The sequence below is a fragment of the Brugia malayi genome (assembly GCF_000002995.4).
Source record: "Brugia malayi strain FR3 genome assembly, contig: Bm_v4_Chr2_contig_001, whole genome shotgun sequence".
NCBI lineage: Eukaryota > Metazoa > Nematoda > Chromadorea > Rhabditida > Onchocercidae > Brugia > Brugia malayi.
In genome coordinates, this window is record NW_025062476.1 from 2,318,864 (window position 1) to 2,340,445 (window position 21,582).

Consider the following 21,582-nt stretch of genomic DNA (forward strand, 5'->3'; position numbering starts at 1 on the left):
GAAGAAATAATTGATTACAGAGTTATCTTAATCATTTTGAAAAGTATCAAAAATTTTAATCATAAGATAGAAATTAATTCTAATTTTGCAAGAATGATGACTACTGTGTTTCATCTAAGTTTTGCAAGTTGACAACGAAAGCTGAGTTAATTTGCGCATCAAGCTCGATTACAAGAAACACAAAGTTGCGTATCAGACAACGTCCTCACATTGATCAAAGTTTACAGAGACAAACGTACTGATCAAATCCCTTACCACAGATCCTGCACTCCTCTTTCTTCACAATAAAATGAATGATTTTGAAGTGTCAATGTAAATGATCCGGTACAAAAACTAAACATTTTATTTTATTTTATCTTAAACCTTGCATCTGCAAGGTTTTCTTCATTAATTTTTTTGTAGAACATAAATTAAATGCGAAGTGTTTATTGCAAATAACAACGTAGCAAGAAAACATACAAAAAGATTTCAGGATTCAAACGTAAAATTTTTTCTGTCTCTTTGATCAGTACGAGAGGAGGATAAGTGGTATGTATATGTATGTGACTGCAAGATTAATTTTATTTTACGAGAGTTTTCATTTAAGGAAATACAAAGTCTTCTAAAATTTGAGTAGTCTGTATTTCTTTTTACAAGAGATGACTAAGGGATGGAAATGGAACGCATGCGTTATTATAACGCCAGTGATTGGTCAACATTGAGAAGGTTGGCAACTATGAACCATTTTGCGATGCGGTTGTAGAGGACGATTGCGCAACTTGTGGCTGACCCGACTGTTGCAAAGACTGAGGCAATTTCGGCCGTTCTTCAAGCTCTTTATACTCCAACGTCATATCTCTCGGTATCTAAAATGAAATGATTAAGACTTCAAAACGTCAATAAACAAGAAACAAATGAGAACTAGTACGATTTATGCAGAAATTTCTTGAGCTGAACAAATATTTAAGGGCACGGCGAATAGATATCGTCAGCGTTGTCGTGGAGAACCTCTTAAGATACGACTACAAAATAGACATGACAGTATACTTCCATCTGGACTATGTATACTGCCAAGTCGTCTTTTGACCTAGCTGCTGGTCAGTCTATCGGTTGTACTAAGCAATTCAGTTTCTAGGCAACAATGAGAACCAAATTTTCGGATCTATTTGAGGATTCAAATCAGTTAGAAATTTAAACCGAAAAAATAAAAGGTAAATATAATTGCTTTATGATTTATTCAAATAAATTCCAAGCATTAAGAAATCTCACTTTTCGCCACTGTACAGGGTCGAAAACATTGTAAGACCCTTTTTCATAAGTTGATGTCTGCTCTTTGACACCTCCATATTGCGATCGCGTTAGCCATACACGTTGACTTTTATGGAACCGCCAATCCCTACTGTATCTGAAAAAGAAAAAGGTACTGTATCCAGGATTTAATAGTTCAAAAAAAAAAAAATACTGGTCTGATCTGCATAAATTAAAGGCCATCGTTAAAACTTAAAACTTTAAGAAAACGACAACCACACAGTCAAATCAGATAAATATCAGATAAATCCAATGAAATAATATAACAGCAGGTACCGAAGACTTACAAGCAGATGCGCATGATAGGTATTACACCACTATTACTGACAAGCTACACTGAATGATCTCAGTTTTGTCACTACTACTTATTTATTTGAATTTATGAAAACTTACAGCTCACTAGCAGCAGCGACCTGATAAACCTCGCCTGGACAATTATAAAAGAGGTAGAACAGCACATCCTCTGATAGCTTGCTCAATTTGATATTCGGCAGCTTATCTCGAATCGAAGCATTCGTTAAATATTCATCTGGCACCTAAAATGCTTTCTATTTACAAAAATCAAACAAAAATTATGAAAAAATAATATGCAATATGAAAGCTATAAAATCACAATTTTTTAAACAAACACTAATAAAACTAGCCTTCGCTTCTAGATCCTGTATCCGACATGGATAATCCGCCCATGGTCCTCCAAAGGTTGCATAAATGTTTCGCCTGGAACTAATGAATAAATAACTTAATGTCGATATGAAAAACATCTCCTTAAAAGCAGATTCACCCTCTTCCTCCTAAAGTCAAGGTGTATCAAATTTCAAATTGTTCCTGACATAATCAAACTTCATTCCCATATCGTGCAATCCAACATCATTTTTCTCTGCCATGAACCTACCTTAATCTCGTTTTGATATCAATTTTATCCTGGTATATTTCTAAAAGGTTGGGAAATGACCAAAATTAAATTTTTCTTTTTAAAAATAAACGCTACCAATGGCCAAAAGCCAACTGAAAACTCGAAAGAAGGCTTACTCGGTGGAATTCAGATTCAGTCCCAGAGTTGTCAAATCATGACCAAGAGCAAGTGCAACAATAGCAGGATCGGTTTCAATTGCGCGCAAAAACGTCAACAATCCGGCCATACCAAATTGGTCGCTCAACATGCCTGCTGGGATATTCTTTACCGTACCTGCAACTTTTTAGGATGAAGGGATATGTCAGAATTTTATATTTTTAACGTAAGGATACAAGCCATTACAACACACAAAATGAAAACATTATTATATTGTTTTATGCAGGCTACTGCATAAATTCACTGATTTCTTCATTATGATATAACTCTACTTCCCAATTGTCGTTTTATCCCAGCCGTATACATCTTAGCGCAAAATGTACGATATCATGTCAGGGTTATTACTTTTCAATGTGCATAATTCCCTCTTTCTCTCTGCTTTGAAGTTCTAGTTTTATGGCTATGTTATCATTTAAAAACTAACCGTCCGGAAATGTCTGGATACCTGTCTTCGGTTCAGTGTTCGACCTCTCGGCATACCTTGTTTCTGAGGCAAGTGCATCGACGTTATTTGTCTACAAATTACTGCATTTAATTTCCCACTTGGAGTGGAAACAAAGAATCAATCGCTGATGAGAAAATAAATGCACACCCTCTTATCCTACATAAAATCTACTAATGTTATGAAATCAAAATGGAAATCATAAGGACAGAAAACTACGCAATCAATACATAAATTTTCCCTAATAGATTTATTATTTCTTTTTTGAGAAAAAAAGTTTTACACCAGAAGCAGATGAAAAAGTTCAGAATAAGAAGTACATACAGTTCTTGCATGGGTCTGCCTATTTTCCAGATGATTGGCACCAGGCAAAGCAGGAAAGTCCTCATTCTGGATACGGAACTCGACGTTCTGTGTCGATAACGAATTCCCATCACTTGTTCGCATCAAATTCGCTGCAAAAAGCGTAATCTCAAAAGCAACACAAAGATCGAAATAAATTTGTCAAAAACCTCCTATCTGAAATTACGATGTTGTAGAATTTCAAAGCAATCCCATCTGATTTAAGCTAAACCTAAATATCTTACAGTTTAGCATTCTGTTGCCGTGTATAATTCCTTTGAAATCTTGACCAATCCCCAAGTACACTTTTCTCGTTAACACATGGATTTCAGGGAATAACTTTAAATGCTGACAAAAATTTACAGAATGATTAAAGGACGTCTTTTTATTAAAACAGCTTATGTTCCAATTCAAGCCTAGTCTTTCCAGTCCCAAATCATAGCTGCTTTATTTTACAAAAAAATTTTAAGTCCGATTATGTTCCTTGCTAAATTTCTCGACGATACATTAACTTATGTGAGTCTTTACATAATGAAATTAGAAGATATTTGGGACTGGCCCATTTGTAGTTTTAGTCTACAAACTACAAAAATTTTAACCATAAAATAACTATAAAAGTAGCAAGTAATTCCGTAGTCGAAAACAAAATAGAAAATCTTTTCAAAAACATCTAATGGTGGAAAAACTGGTAAGCCATGAAAGATTAATCTTCTACTGCAGATAGTGATTGTAACAGTCACCTATCTGCACTATCTGACTTATCTCTAAGCCTTTTATTTCTTGGAAATGGAACTGAATAGTTGGTTTTCATTGCTACAATTTATACCATATCTATTATATCCAGAATAATTCAATAATCAAATCTTTCTGCATTTTCTATTACTGAACAATACGCATTTCCGTGACTTAGTCTGCTCACTTCTAAGCATTGATTACTGCCTCTTTCAACTAAAGGAAATTACAGCATACATCACAATACATGAAATATAAATATATGAGGCTCAATTTGTATCATCACCCAATTAAAAGAGTAGCTGACATAATAACGTAACGAAATGAACTTTCGAAATTTTTCTTTCAAGAAATTCTTTTATTTCTTAAGAATTATTTGGAATCAGTAAAACAACTCCAATGCCATCAGTATGCAACTGAAGGATGTAATTATTTATAGCAATATCACTGGTCACTGCTGCATTGCTTTATAAATGTTTTCAGATGGACCACTGAATTATTTCAACAATATCTAGTCATTACTTAAAGTCTATTTTCTAGACGTTCCCTACTTTTTGCATGCTGCTTCTTGAATAAAATAACTTGCCATAAGGGGCTCGCTGTAGAGCATTGTAGACGTCTTTTGAATAAAGATGGTTTTGTGGTACAGATGGTGAGGAGTAATTACTGGTGGTCGGCAATGAATTAAATGTAGAGGACGTTGAGGATGGTGAGGAGCGAACCCCCAAGGATGGAAATTCCGACTCGTTGATAACGTTTTCCGGAGGAATTAGCGAATTACGACAAGCTGATGATGTTGATGACTGTGATGAAAGTCGGTTACGATCAGCCAATATACCTCCACTACTGCTCATCGAGCTCGATCAATCGTATATTCACGCATGTGTATGGTAATAATCTGCAAAAAAGGTAAACCATTATTTTCTTCGCATTTACTTACAATAAATAACAGTCACGACTGCACGACGTTTACAATTATCAAACAAAAAAAAAATTTTTTCTCAAAAAATAATCATATACGTTAAATGCTTTCATCACTGTCGAAGTTATTCGCACAATAAAAAAGACATCTCTCTATGCATTCTTCCCGCATGAATTTCTGTAAGATAAGTTATAAAATAAACATTACATCTCAGATGGGTAACCCTATTTTAAACTGATATAACAGACAAGTTAGAATAATTGAAGAACAGTTAACAACCATGTTTAGTGCTGCATATGTCGAGTTACATTATTACCCACTTGTCATTTACAATTGTCATTTACAACAGTTTTCAACAAAAAAAAAGGAAAAAAAAAAAAAAAAAACGAATGCTTTTTGTAACACAATTCAAACGCCACACTACACTCATGAGGAAACTAATATACAATAAGTAGCAGAGGATCAAAATGTTGATTGTTACGGAGAATGAGTTATTAGTATAAGACAATCTTTCAGATCTCAGCCATCTACAAACTACTTTTCGTCGATCATTTATGACCAAAAGATATTCTTGTTTCAGAAACTGATCGACCATTTGCACCAGTTCTTCTATTCGTTTCCTAAATTAGCTCACTGCATACGATATACTTGTAGGGATTGATATGTAGTGATATTGACTATCAAATAATGCACGCCTTCAAATAGTTCACAAATTCAATTCAATTCAACAATTCATGCCCTAAATACAGCACGTACTCAGGAAGTTCGAGTTTTTCAAATCGGTAACACGATAAGTGCGTAACAATTATCGGCTGAGATGGATAACAAGTTTTATTTTGCATTTCAATATGTCCTAGTGTATTTTCATGCAGTCTTGTCTTGATGCAAAAAATGAAATATGGTCTGCTTCAAACAACGCCTCAAAATCCGAATGCAATTCCACTTAAATTTATTAATCAACCATTGTAAAACTTGTGTAGTGTGTCGTTCAATCTCTCTAGGTTTTGTAAGACAGAATATAATTCCAACTTCAACTGGTTATTTCAGAAAAACATAACAGTTCTAAAATTTTAACTGAATGAATATGATGCTCTTTAAAAAACAAAATTTGTCATGGAATAGGTCTAACAAAAATACGGTCAATGTGGTTAATTAATGCTTCTACAAGTTATCAACATCACAAAAAAAAAAAAAAATGCTACAAGGCACTATATTTGTCAGAACTTAATGAATAACCGTATCGTAAAGATGCTAAAAATTACTCTCTGCACAGTTCCACTACAGAAATATGCAGAGAGCACTCTTCCACTGAATCTCCTGTAATAAGATATTCTCAAGAATAACAAAGTTATACGTCATAATAACATTAAAGTCATGTGTTCACTACTAAAAAATATCTTTGTGATTAAATATAGAAAAAAAAAAAAAGTTATAATTTAAACACATAATATCTACAATATTGTTTCAGTTGTCGCATACATTTCAGCTAATGAAATATGGAGAATGTTATACACTACACTGGCTTCTTTTGTGCTGTCAGATCTCTATCCCTGCATCTGTACTTTTCAGTAACGAATAAAAAAAAAAAAAACAAACAGTGGTAAGGACAACGATGTCAGCTAATATCTTCACCCTCTCATAAAACACTTATGAAGTGCTGTGGGTAACAAACATAAAAGAGAATAAATACTACGAGTAACATTCTTAAGTTTTCTGGATTAAATATAACAACACGAAAACTACCTGTAATACATCTCCATGATCATACAAAAAAAAAACTTGATGCAACACCATGCATTCTGCTAACATTTCTAAGAAAAAAAAAAAAAAAAAACATAACATAAAGAGTAAAAAAATAAAATAATGAATGAACAAGGAGAGAACTTCAAATCTCATTCTAACATAAAATGTAGGTGAGTGATCGATAAAGTAGTTGAAAGATAAAATAAAATCTACTAGACAACAATGGCTATTATGCAAAAAAGGATCGTCAAACACTAGCAAAATTATGTGGGACAGAGGTAGTAGAGTGAGTTCTGCCATCTAACAATAAACCTTTGTTTGAAGTGAAATTTCCCATTTCACTACATCAAATACATCACTCTAGTGCATGCATGCATGCATGCATCATGCTGGGCAAACGTTTCTTCCATTGAATAAAGGAGTAGTGAATAATGCGTGGTGCTATTGAATGGAATTAACACTCGTACGTCACGGCAATCTTCAAAGAGATACGTGTCAAAGATCATCTAACCTTGACCACTGCTACCCTCCTAGCCCTAAGTCTCGTTGCCATCGTCACTGGTCACAACGTAATGGTCAGTGCACGACTACGTCATCTTGCAACACTGCAACATTGTGCATGCATGCATGCACACTCCCCCAAATCTTGTTAACTAATAAAAAAGTCATCACATCGAGCATCAGAACTCGCCTTCCTTTCCATCAATGGACCACAATAAATCGACCACTCACTCTTTCGCTTCACTTCTTTCCATCCCTCTCCCTCTCTCGATGTGCAACCATCTCTCACCTCCCTTCCTCAACCTCTCCACACTATCTCGCACCCTCTCGCCGGTACACTCTCTATACTATGCTGTGGAGAGTGCATGTTAGCAGTGTGGGTGTGAGTGATAGAGATATCAGGGTGGTCCTATTTGGTAGCAAACATGAGCATCAATTTCACATCCATTCAAATATGTCGACTGATGCAGCTCTCTACCCTTCATTATTTACCTCTAAATTCTAATTTGGTTTTTTTGTTTACTTCATATTTGTTTGATTTACAACCAAATTCATCATTTTTCTCTATTCTATCTAGTTATATTTAAGATAGCATTCTATTAGAATCAGAAATTTACTTTTTGTTAGATATATCCTTGAGTATTCCATTTGGAGATAATCGATGAACAGGAAAAATTACAAAGTTTCGTTTTTAGTGGTTTATTCAGTTTGCCAATCATTTGAGTGTAGCATTAGAAGATTACATTAAATCGTTTAAATGTAAACAGTGACAGATGCATAATTTGATTAAATTTTGAATTGATGATTTTGATGGCCGATCCTGTAATGTCCAGTGATCTATTTAATTGATAATTTCAGCATTGCAAATATGGGATGAATTGGCGTGCAGTATTATGGTCACGCCTCACTTTGGGTGTTTTATCAGTTATATTCTTACTACTTTATGCTGCTCAGTACAAAAAATATCGCTCAAATTATGATTATTTGTCTGACAAATGTTCAAAATTAATGGTACATTCGGGTGGTTTGAGTGCACAGTTACAGTGTAAGTTAAATTTTTGACATTTCGGTATTAAATAAAAGGCACGTTTACAAAGCATTTACTCAACTGATAAAGAACTAAACGCGAAAGTGAGCTTTCCTTTTTTCTTTTTATTTTTATGAATAAAAAAGGTTTTTATAAAGAGTTCTTTTCCAATATTTTGTCAAACTGTTTGAATCCTCCATCTTTTTGGAATGGGACGACCGAATGAATTTTTGTATTGTCTAAAGCTGGGTCCAAAACCTTCAAAGGACTGGTTCATTTTTAAACTAAAATTTAAATAAGATAACATTCACATGTGTAGAAAAGATTTTCAGTGTTTTTATGAAACGTAATTCCTGCATAATACTGCAGATAGGTTTTGCAAGTTTCTCTTATTGTTATCATTTTTTTATAGTGTTAATGGAGCGAAACCATCGGACAGAAAAATTATTGGCTGATTTACGTGCTAAATATAATCAAGTTGTGATAGGTAAGCGTTGCCAATTCCATGGATATTCCAAAGAAGATTCCAAAAGTGCTTAATGCGATGTTAATAATTTAGGACAGTATAATATTTTATAGAATTAGATTCCAGATTTTGGTTACTTTTCTAATTATGGTATTTTATAATTATAATTACTGTGTTGCTTTCACTGTTTCTTCTTTACGTATTTAAGTCTACCAAGATCTCACGAGTACATCTTGGTAGAAACTTTACAATTAGCGTCGAAATGAAGTGAAAGAGATATTATGGTATACTAAAGAGCACGTGTAAAAGATATTTTCGTAATGCTGGATTTTTTTTTTTTTTTTTTTAATATTTTGTTTTATTTAGGAAACAGTGAGAAACGACAAAATATTCAAGTACAATGGTTAACTTGTAAGGTAAGAATATATGAACTTGTAAGGTAAGAATATATGCATGTTCTTTAGCGATTTACAATTATAGCACGAAATAGTTCTTTCTATTTGAGGAGGACACCTATGATTGTGTAAGTAAATAGTTAAAAGAAAAATTGAAGTGAAGTTTAACAGGTTTAGCAGCTTCATCGCAAGCTTTTGTAAATCTAAAATGCACTTTGCCCTAATGATCAGTGTTATCCTATGAGTGCACTTGAATCGTTATGGCAAGAAACATGAGAGACTTCTTGAAAGAGACACAGTGTAACAGTTAAATCTTCCCATTCAGTCTAGTATGATTAAGGTTTTATGGTTCCACATTTTTTTGGTTCTGATTAACGCTTACGAAGCTTATGAATCTAATTGGAAAGCTTATATTGTTTTCATTACTTTCACACCATGTTAAATTCGGGTTTTGGGGGATCAAGATTCTAGGTGATTTTATGCTAGTGTTTCAGGAAACATTGAAAAAATGTTTGGCTGGAGTGGCAGTGAGTGAAAAACAGCTGAATGGTACAAGTGGTAATTTATTTCAAATTTTTTGAAAAAAAAAATTGGCATATTTCTTGAACAAAATTTTTGGCATATTTTTTTCCTTTCTCCCTTCAGTATTTTTTTTTAGTGACTTCTGCTGTTTTCACAACAGTGTTATAATCGTTTTTTCGCCATCAGGATTTTTTTTTAAAAGTGCATATATTGCCTAGAAGTGAAATTTCGGCAGGTTCATTTTCATCGAGTTTCTTGCAATAAAAGTTTTTGATTTTTCAGTCACTTTCAGATATCAATTTTCAAGGCCATTTCCTTCAATGTCAGGTGTGCTATTTACCGTTATCTTCCATATCTCTTTAATTTCTGGTAAAACATAATTACATAATTCTTTCTGATGAGTAATTTTAATACATATCTAATTGTTAACTTATACAGCTTTGCATTCTTTTATTTCTCCGTTAAAATGTCCTTCTGTCGCAGTAAAAAGAAAGGAACTTCTTTGCATTCATGATTCCTTAAATTCAGCTGAACGTAGTACATACTTCTAAGCTGTACTTGTATCAGTCGTAATTGCTTTCAGGAATTATTGAGTTCTTACTTTCTTTTTTGCTATTTTTCAGACAGAGATACAAGAACTCAAGAAACAAGTTGAACAACTTAAAGGAGAAGCAAAGAATATTTCGGTATTTAGTTATTCTTCAACCTTTTTTGTAAACAGTTAAATCAGAAATAATCTTGTCGATGTAATGGATACTTTATGAGTTCATTACAGTTAGGTTTTTAAAGAATTTGAGAATTTTATGTGTTGCCGATTCTATGCAAACCAACACTTAATATTTTTTTTTTTTTTTTAGATTATAAAAAGTGAATGTGAGAAGCTGCTAATCAATTCGCAGGTGAGATTAATGGAAAATTTTAACTGATAGTTTTTTGTTTCCAGTGTCAAAAAATTTTTACCTTGGGTCAAGCGAGAATTGTTACTATTAAGACTCTTGTAGGAAACTCGAATACGGTGTAGATCCAAATGCTTTTATCCATTTTACAATCTAAAGAAATTTAGTTTCAAATTTGTAATTTTCTGCAAAGAAAATGACTAACGTATTTTGCTTAATCATAACACTCGATCATAGTATGAAAATGAAGGCCGTCTTTTCTGTCGTGATATTCAAATCATGATTAAACAGAAAAAGAAGGATGGCATAAAAGAAACAAATTACGTGAGTAAAATTTTTGAATTAGGGCTTTTAAAGTTTTAATTGGATTATTTGATGAACTGTTACGATAAACGAAGAACTTACATTCTGTGGTGAGAATTTTTATTTACTGTTTCACAAAATTTACAGCCTTTTTAACAGAGATGAACAAAACTTGGAAGTCTGAATCTAAGTTTTATATCAAAGTATCTTTATAGCATTTTATTTATATTGGTATTTAATTCTAAATACTTTAAAAGAAGTACCAGCGATTTATCCATCACTGTTAATTTATATAAATTTCGGTAAGAACATAAAAATAGCAGCTGCTCGGGAATTCTTTGTATCTCTAGTTTGCTTTTGGCATTTCTCTTTGGTAACCTTTGGATATGGGTTTAAGATGGATATTCGTCCAACTTTTCATAGATGATACTGGATGGATGCTCTAATGTTTGCATGGGTGGAGGCAGTTGCTGTTGTTGTTGCTGTTGAATAACTGTGTTTGTCCAAGCTCCCGAAAGTTCATCAGAACTTCGATAAATAATTGTTGTTGGTGATGGATGAATAGTTGCAGGTAGTACAGATGAATTATTATGTAATATAGTCTTCTGTTCCATGATTTGCGCTGGTGGAGTAGCCCAACAAATATTACCTGTTTGTCCATAGTTGTCCGGTAAATGAAACATTGTTGGTGGGTGGACCAAAAGCTGAAACCAAACTTTATTATAAGTAAAAATGCCAACAGCACTCGAAAGTTACAATTATACCGCTAAACTTTTATTGTTTTTTTTATAAATTTCATAACCTATTTAAAAAGGAACAAAAGTTTCTAGTTTGATTTTTAATTGTCAAAAGTTTTCATAGTTTCCCCTGAATAATAAGTTGATTTAATTTCAAATATTCCAAGACAGTATTAGGAGTCTGTTATATTTATATGTCACATAAGCTTAAAACAAGATACGAACTTTTATAGGCCTTGAATTAGCATTTCCTGAAACTGTAATTAAAAGTTACCTGTTGTTGCGCCTGTCGTTGCATATACTGTAAGAACCAAGGTTGTAAATTCAGCGTTTTGTCTTCTGTGCCAGTACATTTTGACATACGCCTCATTCGTCGTCTGCAAAAAAAAAGATTTTATTTTGTAAAGTCTTAACTCCTAACACGTACGTTTACAATTTTAAACTTTATGAAAATTATTTCACTCCTTTTGTCAATTGAAGTCTTTTGCAAGAGTATGCCTGAGAGAGTATCGGATAGCTTAGAAAATGTAGCACGAAGAATGCAAAGTGATATTTGCAAAGCTCTTGTGGTCATCGAATAGTGTTTTTGCATGAATCAGTTGTCTGAGCAAAAGTTAATCGACTTCGCGCTGGCGCCTCTTTCATTCTTTTTTTCTGGTGGCCTTTAAAATCACTTTTTAACGTTTCATCCTTTTGTGGTTAAAGAGAGAAGGACAGGAGAAAGAAGATAACACTTTAATTCCTTTAAATTTTACTTATTTCGCATTACTACAGGATAACTAGAATGTATCATTCGTTATGACAAGTAGATTGCGCGATTATCCGCTGATTATTATTAATTTGGAACAATTGAACTTAGAAAACTAATCCCTCTCAATATTTCTGCCTAGTTAAATATTTCGAAGCTGTATTTCTTAGGTATTATTTGTTATAGTAAAAGGTTTTATTTGCAAAGCATGTTCAAAATTAGTATCGCCTTCTTTGAATATTACTGGATGTTTTCGAAATATATCTGATTAGGATAATCGTATACTGTTTCTAGCTAAAAATACTTTCTCTGCTTATAATGAGGTTAATAATATTTAAAAAGCATAACATTAGTTATACCTCCTTTTGAAATTTCCATTATCAAACATATTGATACTATCTGGTGATAATGTCCAGAAGTTTCCCTTACGATCATTTGCTGGTCCAACACCATCACGTGCTTTCTTGATAAAACAATCGTTTAAGGATAGATTATGCCTGATGCTGTTCTGCCATCCTTGACGTCTTTTTGGATCACAATTACGGTAGTATGGAAAACGAGCGTCAATATACTGTAAGCGATAGGACAGATGATGGGAGAAGTCTTTTTTCATCCAGGTTGATTCATACCGGACTTCTTTACTATCCTTTTGCTTTTTTATGATATATGAATAGTTTTTCATCATGGGAAAAGGATAAAGTTTTAATGGATATTAGTCATTCTGTGTATTTGAAACTTGAGTATGAAGTACTTTAAAACTTGTGTTTATGATAGACGAGATTTTAAAAGTAATTTAAAGTTCTAAAAAAAGTGTAAGAATTGATGGAGAGATGGTTAAGTGATATCGCCGAGAATATTGTACCTTAGAAAGGTAAATGCATTATTAAATTTTGAGGTCTGTAGTTTAGTAAAGAGATTAAAGAGATACATAATTAAATCTGTAAAATAATCTGTGAGAAAAATTCAAAAAGAAAGTAGTACGTGATAGATTTGCGATAGAGTCATTTGTCGTTCAGGTGAATCACTTATTGCCATCGTAATCAGTGCAACATATGAATAAGGAGGTTTCTCACATTCATTTCCTTCTTCCCTGAAATTGGAAGTTATTTGTATGCTATCTTTAATCCAAAAGAACTTCAAACATCATTAATTGATTTGAGTGAAACAGAATTAGATTGTGTGTAATAACGTTGAATACATTAAAAATTGATGTTATTCTTCTGCTTAGTGATTAAGTAATGATTTACAAAAAGTCTTTATCAATTTAATATATAGGTCAAAAGTTTAAATTTTCTCATGTGATTTCTTCTTCCAGTAATATGGACAAATATTTTTAAATTATTTGGAAATGTAAATAAAATGCAAACATCCAATTTAAATTTTCTAAAAAGAAAGTAGTTCAGAAAAATTATTTCAGAAGACGTACAAACAATTAATAAGCAAATAGAGAGATAATTACTGAGTACTGTTGAAGAAAGTTTAGATTTGTTTTTGCATAAATAAATTTAAAATAGATATGCATGTCTTGGTTTAAGGTCTCATTGGCTGAGTGTCTCTGTGACTGTAAAGAGTAAAGAAGGATGCGGAAATTGGTCTATGTTAAAAGCAGATTAAAATTGAAATAGAGTTAGTAAATGAAGTTAGATGTTTGGCCTATTACTTTTACATCAAAGAAAGATGAGACTTGTTGGTGACATTTCACAATATTTAAAACAGGAGAAAATAAAATTGGGAGCTGAGTTCTGTAATGTAAATATTTGTTTTTTTTTTTTTGGAATTAAAATATTGCTTAGCGTTGAACAGATGTTTGTCGGGCTGATTTGTTAATTCTCTTTTCTTGCTATCTATTTTTATACAATCATTTCTTTATTTTCCCACGAAGGAAACTTGGGAAAATCAAGAAGTAATATTTATGATTGTGATACAGATTTCATTTGAAAAATGCGATCAACCCGATGAATAGATATTTGACTTCTTACGAATTTAAAGATTAGAAGTATTCATCTACGCTTGAAACGCTTACAGTTTATGAAATTCGGAAAAATATTGGAAAAAAAAAAAAAAAAAAGAACTTACAAAATAGTTCGGTTGGACATTAGCGAGTTGAATGCTTTGCTGATGTAGTGCTTGCTACTGTAGAAGAAGAAAAGGGAGGATGAAAAAGATGATGACGCTTGTAATGCTTTTGCTTAAAGGAAGCAAAAATATACAAGTATTAGGCCTATCATCTCGGCATGCTTTTTCCTCTTATTCCTTTCATACATACACTCAATCACTGGAGCCCGTTCATGAAAAAAAAACAGTTCATCTCTGCTTTTTTTCTTCACACTTTTTGTTTTTGTTTCTGTTTTTTTTTTTTTTTTTTATTGCCCACCTTCTCTTACTCTTCAATTCTTCATTTTCATAAAGACATTTTTCTATTACAGTATGTTTTTTTTTGCCGAGTTTTAAATTCAACAGTCTAACTGCTAGAGAGTGAATTAGAATAATTCATTTATTTTTAATGTGTAAGCTTTTTTGGTGAAGTTTACTTGTTGTGTTATATTTGACATGAAATCATAGTTGTGATGGGATATACTCTTTACAAATAACTATTTGTAAATTTCTAACTCCATGACATAGTTATCATTTTGAATTAACGTTTAACTAAATGTCGAAGAATAATCGATAAATGTTGGAAAATTTTTTTTTTTAATTTAATGTTTATTTTCCTCTTCAAACTTATTTTTTTGTAGTCAACTCAAACACCAAGACCAAATTATGTCCAAAATGGAAAAGTGCATTTTAAACGTTTGGGACATCTGAACGATGAGCTTGAATTTCGACGTAATCCTATTCTGCCTCAGTTACCGACTTTTTTATCCAAGAAAGAGTTGCTTTCAAGGCTTTCTGAACAAAATGCTCAGAATAAACATCAAGAACAAATTGCTGGTATGTTTTATGTCAGTATCACATTAGATTTTTTTTTTTTTAAGTGATTGCAAATAAGTTCTTATGTATTGCTTTAAGTATAAATTGCGATTGCTTTTAATTGAAGAGTCTTCTTTATTATCTTTGTTTTCATTTTTTTATTTCATTATTGCGATGTCGAGTGCAAGATTTAAGTCGGATGATATATTACTAGTATTTCTGAGCGTTATAATCTATAAGTGCAAATGATTTCTTATTTAAATAAGTTTTGTCATATTAGCTTTTCGACAATATTGGTAGACAAAAGTTTTGTAAAAATCACACCTTTAATATTTAAGAGAAATTTGATTTTGAGGAATGTTTTGCAATTAATATACAACCATCTTTTTTTAGATAACGCTGCTGAAATATTTGACGTCGCAGAACAAGAATACAAGGATTACAAAGATGCGGTATAGTTTTTTTTTGAATTTTACTCCGCAGTGTTTTCATGCTTGTTTCATTAGCTTTGTGTATGTCATTAAATAACTCAAAAAAAGTTCGTATCATTTCTTCATCTTATTATTGCATCAATAAAACTAAATCGACTACAAGAAATTGGAACCTGGCTTTGAGATCTTTTACTGTCTTCATTTTGGATTCACATTCATTCTGTGGTTGCTTTTTTAGTGTAATGTATAAATAAAAAATTCAGAATCAGGCCTCTGAATTCGTCATTATTAAGCTTCTCATTTTCAGTTATGGTGAACGATTCGACCGGAGTGGCTTTTTCCAGTATTCAAAATCAGTTAGAATCAGTGCTATCAGTATTTTTGCTCCAGTTTATGAATCTGTCTTATTATAATGCAATATTATAGAGTGCTTTCGATTTTATATTCCTATTTTCTCAACTGTTATATTCATTTAGGTTTTCTCTGATCTGAGCTACCTATCCAAAATACTATGATTTCTTCAGAATTTGGTGCTGTTGAAATTTTTATCTTTCTGTGTTGAAGATTTTTCGGGTTTTTCCTGTTGTATTTTTCCAGTCACATTTATGAACAGAGATGATTTGGTTTATATATTTTTAACGCAAGAATTTGCTTAAGAAATGATTGTCGTGAGAAGCAAGTTGAATTATGAGAAAGAATGGAATATGATAAAGGGCAAAAGATAGAGGATTTCAGTGGATTCATAAAGTAGTTTTTAGAAATTTGTCTGAAAATGTTAGATTGTTCTCATGTATGCTTAGTAATATTTTTCTTATCCCGGTTTTTGTTTAAATTCTAATCCTTAACATACATTTTAATTTTTTTTTTCTTTTTCTTAATCCTTACTGTATATAATTAAATAGTCTGCTTGCATTCATGAATGTACATTTTCATACCGCAGAAGTATTATCCTTTATTCTGTTTTATTTTTATTGTATCTCATTACATTTACCTACGTATTATTCACTTTGATTTATTTATTCGGTGATAGTTTTACTTTTTTGCTTTAATTTGTAGCACTTGATTATCGTTAAGTGAAAATACATGCGTGAAATGAATTAGTTATTGTTGCTTGGAAAAGTTTTTTGAGACGAGAAGAGAAGAATTTAAACATATTCGGTTGAAGTTAGGAATTTTGATATTCTGAAAGATGTTACGATGTGAGAGGATGTGTTTCTCATTTTGTCATCTATTATATTATATCATAACAAACTTCAATGATACAATAATTTCTTTAACAGAAGACATTCTATAGAACGATGACATCATATATGATTATTTCTATATAACAAAATCAGTAGTTAATAATCAATTTTTTGAAAAAAAAAAAAATTACTTCCCATACGCAGTGATATTGTGTGTTATATAAAATTATTTTGCAATTTATCGATGAATCCATCTATATCCACAGAAATGGTTAGAGATTTATGTAATTCTTTCTTGAGCGATAGCGATTGATTCATGTTTGCTGTTTAGGAATAGAATAAATAGATTTCAACTTTAGACAGATATAATTGTTCATTTCAAGAAGAAGTAATTTTGAGTTACATTTGCTATAGATGTTGTTTCAGATGAGAATGAACTTCTTTGCAATGTACGAAGGTATCGATGAACTGGTGGACATAGAGGTCGTCGACAGATTCCATGTGATTTTAGCAGTAAATTGATGTTACAATGAAATGTGATAGATGACTGAAAGTGATATTTTCATTTTTAAATCTCATTTAATTTATTATTTATTAAAATTGATTGATTATTTTCACTAGGATCAATGTAATGTATTACTTTTGTAATAAAAATATAACTGAACTAGTCCTGTTTTTAAGAACTAAGCCTAAAAAAAAAAACATTAAATTTAGATCCTGGCTTTTTTTTTTTAATTTGAAATTCATAATATTTGCAAATATAAGTGGTGTTCACTTCAGTGTTGTAATGAACGAAGAAGGGAGAGTGAATTCAAAATGAGAAAGCTGTCGAGAGTAAAAGTGCTGACATAAAAGGTCACTTAAATAACTGTTCAATAAATTTGATTTCTTCTCTTTCAGTGAAATTATCATTGTATTTCAATATATATACATATATTTATACGTATGCTTTTGCTTTTTGTAATTTACATATTATTAGACTTTACCTGATCAATGTCCAATAAGAATATATTTGTTTGAAGACCACCTTCAAGGTCACCATCATATTCCACGTTTGGCATTATAGTAGGAAAAAGAGAGCAACCAAACTTATCAATAATTGGTACCGGAAAGAAATTAGGTCGAGGATTTGAAATCGTACAATTGTTTACTAAAATACAGAATAGACCACTTTGTTGTTGTTGTTGTTGTTGTTGTTGTTGTTTATAGTTGCATGTCCAATGGTGATAGACTGGTTCACCAATTCCAACTTCCCTGCAATTGCAATTTGGTCAGTTTTTTTTTTTTCTCTCAACATTTTTTACTCAATTTTGTTTTAATTCCAGAGTTAGTTTTTCTTTTTTTTTTTGCTCTAGTCATTTTGTTAACATAATTAAATAAAATAGGATACAATAGGATACTTTGTAATGAAATACGAAGCTTATGTGTAAAGTTAATTACATTTTTCAGATGTGACATTCTTCAAGTTCCGCCTAAAATTTAAATTGATTAAGAATTCTGAACCAATATTTAATTCCATTTTTTCTTTTAAAAAAAAAAAAAGATCTTTGTTAATTAAATTGAAGTCAACAAATTTAAATCTGTATTGGATTTTAAAATTAAAATTGAAAAATAACATTGAAAACTTATTGAGTTCAATATGAGAGTAAAATAAATGGCATTGTTTAATTATTACTATCAGTAGTTTATATATAAAATATTTTCAGCAATTCTTTCAATCTGAGAACTAATTTTTGATAAAACAAAAAAAAAAAAAAAAGAAATGAAAACATTTTAAAATTATTTTCCATTCATTTTGAAAATTCTTAGTAAGTTGCCAAATTGAAAGAATGATAATTTAGATAGATATAGCTACCTCTTCAATTCCGCTCCATTCCGGTTATGAGACCGTACACGATATTTGCAGTCCGGTTCTGGGAATTTACTAACTGGAAGATTGATGATATCATCATCAGCAATATTGTAATCATTCAGTCCATTCACCAGCACTATAGATGCTATGCAGGAAAATAGTACAATTTGAAATGGAATTGGAATCGAAATAACCATATTTGAAGTATTTATTGTTATTGTTGGTAGTCTGAGGAATTGCAGATTCATTTCCGGTTTATTTCCAAACTTCCTAAGTGTTAATACAGTCAAAATCACTTTCTTCCAGTAGCCGGTTATTTATTCCTCGTCTTCCAACTTTTGTTTTTTTTTTTTGAAATGCTGAAAAAAAAAAATGATATACTAAATAAATAATCACATCTACTAAATTCTATTCATTGATATGACAGCAATAAAATAGAGAATGAGGATAAGGATGACAGCGTTGACAATTGACAATGAGAAAGATATCGAATTGTTGTGTCACCATTCTTTAACTTCTCTCAACTGAACTATATCACAACAGCATCTATCAGTTGCATTCTATCCAATTATTTATTCTTTTCTTCTTCAATTTCAATGTTATCAAATATTTCTAAATTCTAAATATATCAGACATTTTCTAAAATTCTAAATGTATTCCTATGTAATAGCTTTTATTCAATACATTTCACTTCACGTCATTTTCAATACTACTTTATCCCAGCTATTGTAGTAAAGTTCATAAGAAATATTCCAATATGAAAATGAAATTAAAGTTTAGCGAATTATTCACATTTTTTTTTTTTTTTTCACAAATGCAAAATTTTTGAACAAAAAAAAAAAAAAAAAAGTTAATTACTACAATCACAAATAATGATGCTATTAATTTGATTTCTTAAAGGTGACAGAAATGAGTTCATTAAAATTTAATTTTCAGATATTCAGTTAAATTACTTTCCATTTTAATAGACATATTTTATATTTTTAATATTTCCACACAGAAAGAAAGAGAATTTTGAATTTCAATAATTAAAAAAGATCCTTCTACAACTTACATTTTAATCATATTACCGTGAAGTATGAAAGTAAAACGATGCAATGTAAGATATTATTTCAGTGAATAATTTAATGAAAATTAAGCAAATAATAAATTGATTGCGAGACATATTCAAACTAACTGATAATGGATGGTGTCGGATTGTACAAATAACATTGGTTGGTATTAAATATTTCAAATGAATTAATTTTATTGTGAAAATCAAATCACCTGTTCATTTTATAATTTTATTTGTATTTGTGACATCGAAAATGACCTCTAAAATTGCCAATTTAAGAAGAAATTTTGTAAAGAAGTATTTATTCTTAGTTATTTCTGTTATTGTTAAAATTTCGAATTTTTTGTTGTCCATGTCAATCAACTCCTTTCATGGGTTTCATGAGCGGAATGAGTTTGGTTCATACCAATAGCGCTAGCAATATTTTTATTTTTTGATGAGAAATGAAAATTTTTTTTTTTCAAATTTATTTTACGATTACTTTTCATTTTTATAAATTTTTTATATTAAAGTGATTCTGTATAATTTTGATGAAATGATAACAAATTAATTGTTTTTTTTTTTATGTTTAAAGTTTTATTTTTCCTGTTCAAATATTCTCAATAATTGGGAGGAATGTAAAAGCTGAAATTTAATCAATTTTGTTCATTTTTAAAGTTTTAATCCGTTTAGAGACTGAAGAATTAATTGTATTATTGTTTTAATATTACTTCCAATACTGAATCGCAATCGAGCATAACCTGAAGTTGTTATTCAGGTAAAACTTTTTTTGAATTTTTATACTAACCTTATCCGTTTTTTTCTTTTTGTTTACATCTATAAGCAGAAATAAATAATATCTTATCAGCTCTTTTTATCAATAAAGCATTAAATTTGCAACTCAAAAATAAATCTGAATAATTTTTTTTTTTTTAAATAACAATGCTTAATAAAATTAAAACTTTTATTAGTGAATTCTGCTTCCTAAACGACTTTTCTCACTTAAAATTTGAAAACGAGAAAAATAATTGTGTCGCATTAAATCTTTTAACTTATTATCGAGGAGTAAAAGTTAGATTTAAAGTTATACACTTTCGAATTTTATAATTAAATTAAGCTTTAATCACTATTATCAATTGATAATGTTAATAGCAACAGTTGAGATTCAAGCATTTAACATTTTATAACAAAAACTATAAATACCACAAATATTCAACAAAATTTTCAATGATCTCAGTACTGATCAGTTCAATTAATTAATTTTTCTTCATTTAAATTTTGAATAGTCAATCAATTAGTTATTAAATAAATAAGTCAATCAATGAAACCCTCATTTATCACAATCAAATCAAGCGCTAATATCTTGGGTTGCTATGGAAATAATTACAGATATTTGGACATTTCTTCCTTATGTTACTTTAAATTATTATTATCAGTTATCAGAATGATATGATAACATCATAAGTTACTTAAAAGAATAAAATATAGTTAATGAAGTGATTCTTTTTTGTGGTACTAAATGTTTATGTGAAAATATTATTGTTAAGTTAAAATTCTTCAAATTTAGAGAAGAATTTTAAATTTAGAGAAGAATTTTTTCAATTTAAAAATTTTATCATTTGAAAATTAGATAAGTTATTCAAATGGTAAAATTTTTAAATTGAAAAAAAAGTGATAATTTAATTACAGTTGTGTGCAATCAATGAAAATTTGATATTCATTCTTGGCTATTTTTTGGTAAATTTAGTATCTCGGAAATAAAGGATAAAATATTGGTTCGGTAGGTAAGTAATAATACTTAGAACTTAAAATTACTTATTATTAGTTATACTTATGTTTAACTTATGATTTTACGGTTGCATTTGAACTAATAATTAGGCTATACCGAAGCATAAATGGAACCTTGTACAAACTTTTTGAGGAAACTATTATTCGTTTTCAATAACGGACAAAAATACGTGTCAAGGTTATTCACGTCTTCTTTAATTAAGCAAATTTTCTTAAAGTTCAGGTAAAATTAGAGGTATTCAAATTTTATAA

General features: G+C 30.6%; 5 protein-coding genes across 6 annotated transcripts; 2 read left to right on the forward strand and 3 right to left on the reverse strand.

Moving 5' to 3' along the window:
• Window positions 1-713: 713 nt before the first annotated feature.
• On the reverse strand, window positions 714-4,726 carry Bma-ntl-2 (NOT2 / NOT3 / NOT5 family protein; the record flags this gene model as incomplete). Of its 2 annotated transcripts, XM_043078183.1 has the most annotated exons (8): window positions 714-845; window positions 1,249-1,384; window positions 1,681-1,823; window positions 1,932-2,004; window positions 2,317-2,473; window positions 2,781-2,871; window positions 3,123-3,253; window positions 4,459-4,726. In XM_043078183.1, 8 exons carry the CDS (start codon window positions 4,724-4,726, stop codon window positions 714-716), a joined length of 1,131 nt encoding a protein of 376 aa, XP_042934117.1. The 2 variants fall into 2 exon arrangements, with proteins under 2 accessions (XP_042934117.1, XP_042934118.1); XM_043078184.1 differs by lacking the exon at window positions 4,459-4,726 and having other exon boundaries at window positions 3,123-3,245.
• Window positions 4,727-7,911: 3,185 nt separating this feature from the next.
• Window positions 7,912-10,374, forward strand: Bm10343 (Uncharacterized protein; the record flags this gene model as incomplete). Its single annotated transcript, XM_043078185.1, has 7 exons — window positions 7,912-8,083; window positions 8,478-8,552; window positions 8,898-8,947; window positions 9,421-9,484; window positions 9,741-9,775; window positions 10,072-10,134; window positions 10,306-10,374. 7 exons carry the CDS (start codon window positions 7,912-7,914, stop codon window positions 10,372-10,374), a joined length of 528 nt encoding a protein of 175 aa, XP_042934119.1.
• Window positions 10,375-11,039: 665 nt separating this feature from the next.
• Window positions 11,040-13,167, reverse strand: Bma-fkh-6 (fork head domain containing protein; the record flags this gene model as incomplete). The annotated part of the gene is made up of 4 exons (XM_043078186.1): window positions 11,040-11,351; window positions 11,659-11,761; window positions 12,492-12,703; window positions 13,114-13,167. 4 exons carry the CDS (start codon window positions 13,165-13,167, stop codon window positions 11,040-11,042), a joined length of 681 nt encoding a protein of 226 aa, XP_042934120.1.
• A 642-nt stretch (window positions 13,168-13,809) lies between these two features.
• Window positions 13,810-15,789, forward strand: Bm10344 (Uncharacterized protein; the record flags this gene model as incomplete). The annotated part of the gene is made up of 4 exons (XM_043078187.1): window positions 13,810-13,881; window positions 14,868-15,063; window positions 15,436-15,494; window positions 15,781-15,789. The coding sequence occupies 4 exons, from the start codon at window positions 13,810-13,812 to the stop codon at window positions 15,787-15,789; spliced, it is 336 nt and encodes a 111-aa protein (XP_042934121.1).
• A 1,551-nt stretch (window positions 15,790-17,340) lies between these two features.
• Bm5470 (cuticlin 1 precursor, putative) lies at window positions 17,341-18,706 on the reverse strand (the record flags this gene model as incomplete). The annotated part of the gene is made up of 3 exons (XM_001895920.2): window positions 17,341-17,346; window positions 17,644-17,911; window positions 18,513-18,706. The coding sequence occupies 3 exons, from the start codon at window positions 18,704-18,706 to the stop codon at window positions 17,341-17,343; spliced, it is 468 nt and encodes a 155-aa protein (XP_001895955.2).
• Between the last annotated feature and the right edge of the window lie 2,876 nt (window positions 18,707-21,582).